This window comes from Juglans microcarpa x Juglans regia, chromosome 8D (assembly GCF_004785595.1).
Source record: "Juglans microcarpa x Juglans regia isolate MS1-56 chromosome 8D, Jm3101_v1.0, whole genome shotgun sequence".
Lineage (NCBI taxonomy): Eukaryota > Viridiplantae > Streptophyta > Magnoliopsida > Fagales > Juglandaceae > Juglans > Juglans microcarpa x Juglans regia.
In genome coordinates, this window is record NC_054608.1 from 2888065 (window position 1) to 2890554 (window position 2490).

General features: G+C 40.2%; 1 protein-coding gene across 1 annotated transcript; it reads left to right on the forward strand.

Moving 5' to 3' along the window:
- The first annotated feature begins 394 nt into the window (after positions 1 to 394).
- On the forward strand, positions 395 to 1378 carry LOC121243137. Its single transcript, XM_041141203.1, has one exon. It carries the CDS (start codon positions 395 to 397, stop codon positions 1376 to 1378), a length of 984 nt encoding a protein of 327 aa, XP_040997137.1.
- The last annotated feature ends 1112 nt before the right edge of the window (positions 1379 to 2490 follow it).

Here is a 2490-nt window from a genome sequence, read left to right on the forward strand (position 1 = left end):
TCAGAGCTAGGTTTGAATTCTCCGTACTATAGACCTTGAAGGTTTAGATATCTGTGGGTTCATAGGATGTAAAAACTTTGGTATAGGAACTTGAGGACTATAAGGACGATCACATGGATATTTAAGTTTGAGCTTAGTGATTTTGTTAGGATTTGAGGTTTTAGATTTGGCAGATGTTAGGAATTGAATTCGCAACTTTGAGGTCTTTAGTTTCCAATGACTTATGTGAGTATTAAGTGATGTCAGGCTTAAATAGTTAATTGATATATATATATATATATATGTATTTGTGTTAACACGCATTTTTTCTATTTATTTTATTGATGTATTTTATTTACCTAGTATTACCGCCTTTATTTATTTTAGAACGTTTTACCAAATTTAAGCTCTCAAGATGGCGGCTCGTCGTCGAGTTCGAAGCCTTGAAGATTTGAACGAAAACAACAACGATGGGGGTTGCACGTTTGAACAATTTAATCGAACGCATCCTCCTATCTTTGATGGAAGAGGTGATACGAACACAGCGGATGATTGGATACAAGACATTAAAGAAATATTCAGTGTTTTGGAGTGTACTGATCAACAAAAGGTTCGGTTCGCAGCTTTTAAATTGACTGGAGAAGTGAAGAGATGGTGGAATTCTGAAAAAGTCATCAAGGAAGTTGAAGGTTCCGGAGTGATTGTTTGGGCTCAATTCAAGCAGAATTTCTTTGATCGATTTTTCCCTAAGGCTGATAGGGAAGCAAGAGCTCGAGAGTTCACCAACTTGGTGCAAGGGACCATGACTGTGCGCCAGTATGCTGCAAGGTTTGTGGAATTATCATGCTTTGCCGCATACTTGATTCCTGATGAGGAGAAAAAGACCAGGAAGTTTGAGGAAGGCTTGAACTACAGGATTTATGAACGAGTGATGGTCTTACAGATTCAGAATTTTTCAGAATTAGTGCACAAGGCGATGCTAGTTGAGCAGAATCTCAAGAGGGGTGCTGAATTGCAAGAACAGAGGAAGAGAGCTGCTCCACAAGGATTCTCTAGTTCGGATCAAGGGCAATGGAAGAGGAGAAATGAGGGAAGCAGTTCAAGTCAGAGACATATACAGGAAAATCATACATCTAACCTCTGCAAATTCTATAACCGCATACACGTTGGGGAGTGCAGAAAGGAAGTGGGATCATGTTTCAAATGTGGTAAGGATGGGCACTTCATCAGAGAATGTCCATTGCTTGCAGAGAACAACAGAAGGCCCAACCCACCTCAAAACTTTAGGCCTAATAACAAAGGCAACAATCAGCGAAGGACTGTGCCGGCACGGGTGTTTGCTTTGACACCGGGAGAAGTTGAGGACAAGAATGATGTCATCACAGGTAAAATTTTCTGAATTTCCTATTTTAGTTTCCTTATGTTAAGAATTAAGGATTACTTCTCTTGTTATCTCTATAGATTATATGACTTAAACTCAAGAACTATCCCCCTGTTTCTCAATAAGGCTACTGTTTTATTTGACTGGGGGGCTACCCACTCCTTTATTTCGATGGATTATGCTAAGTTTTGCCTTGTTGATGCTGTGGAGATGGATTACAATTTGAGGGTCTCGACCCCAACAGGTGACCTAGTGACTTGTAACAAGATTATGCTTAAGTGCCCAATAACTATTAGCAGAAGGGTAATACCAGCTGACCTGATAGTCTTTTTTGTGATTGGGTTTGATGTAATGTTGGGAATGGATTAGTTAGCTTCCAGTTATGCTAGTATTGATTGTTTTAAAAAGGAAGTAGTGTTCAAGTTTTCGGAAGAAGAGGAACTTCGGTTTATGGGTTCCGGAGTACGTATCCTTCCATCAGTTATTTCTGCTTTTTAGGTTGATAAGTTATTATGTTATGGGTGTCAGGGGTTCTTGGCTTTCGTGGTGGATAAACCAAGGAGGAATTGGAGTTAGAAGAGATTCCTTTTGTGAGAGAATATCCGGAAGTTTTTCCTGAAGATTTGTTTGGTTTGCCACCCGATCGGGAGGTAGAGTTTGCTATTGAGTTAGCCCTAGGCACGGCTCCTCTTTCCAAAGCCCCTTATCGAATGGCACCATCAGAGTTAGCTGAACTCAAAGAAAAGTTGCAAGACTTGTTAGACAAATGTTTCATCAGGCCTAGTGTGTCACATTGGGGAGCTCCAGTTTTGTTTGTGAAGAAGAAGGATGAGACAATGAGGATGTGTATAGACTACAGGGAACTAAACCGAGTAACCATAAAGAATAAATATCCGTTGCCCTGCATCGATGATTTATTTGATCAGTTGCGAGGTGCTCAAGTTTTCTCCAAGATTGATCTCAGATCGGGTTATCATCAATTGAAGATCAAGGCGGAGGATGTGCCTAAGACAGCTTTTAGGACCAGGTACGGCCATTATGAATTCTTGGTCATACCTTTTGGACTAACCAACGCCCCAGCAGTATTTATGGACTTGATGAATCGAGTATTTCATGAATTCTTGGATAAA

Bases quoted from the DNA above. Each gene is read 5' to 3' on its own strand.
- LOC121243137 (XM_041141203.1), top strand. From the start codon at position 395: ATGGCGGCTCGTCGTCGAGTTCGAAGCCTTGAAGATTTGAACGAAAAC.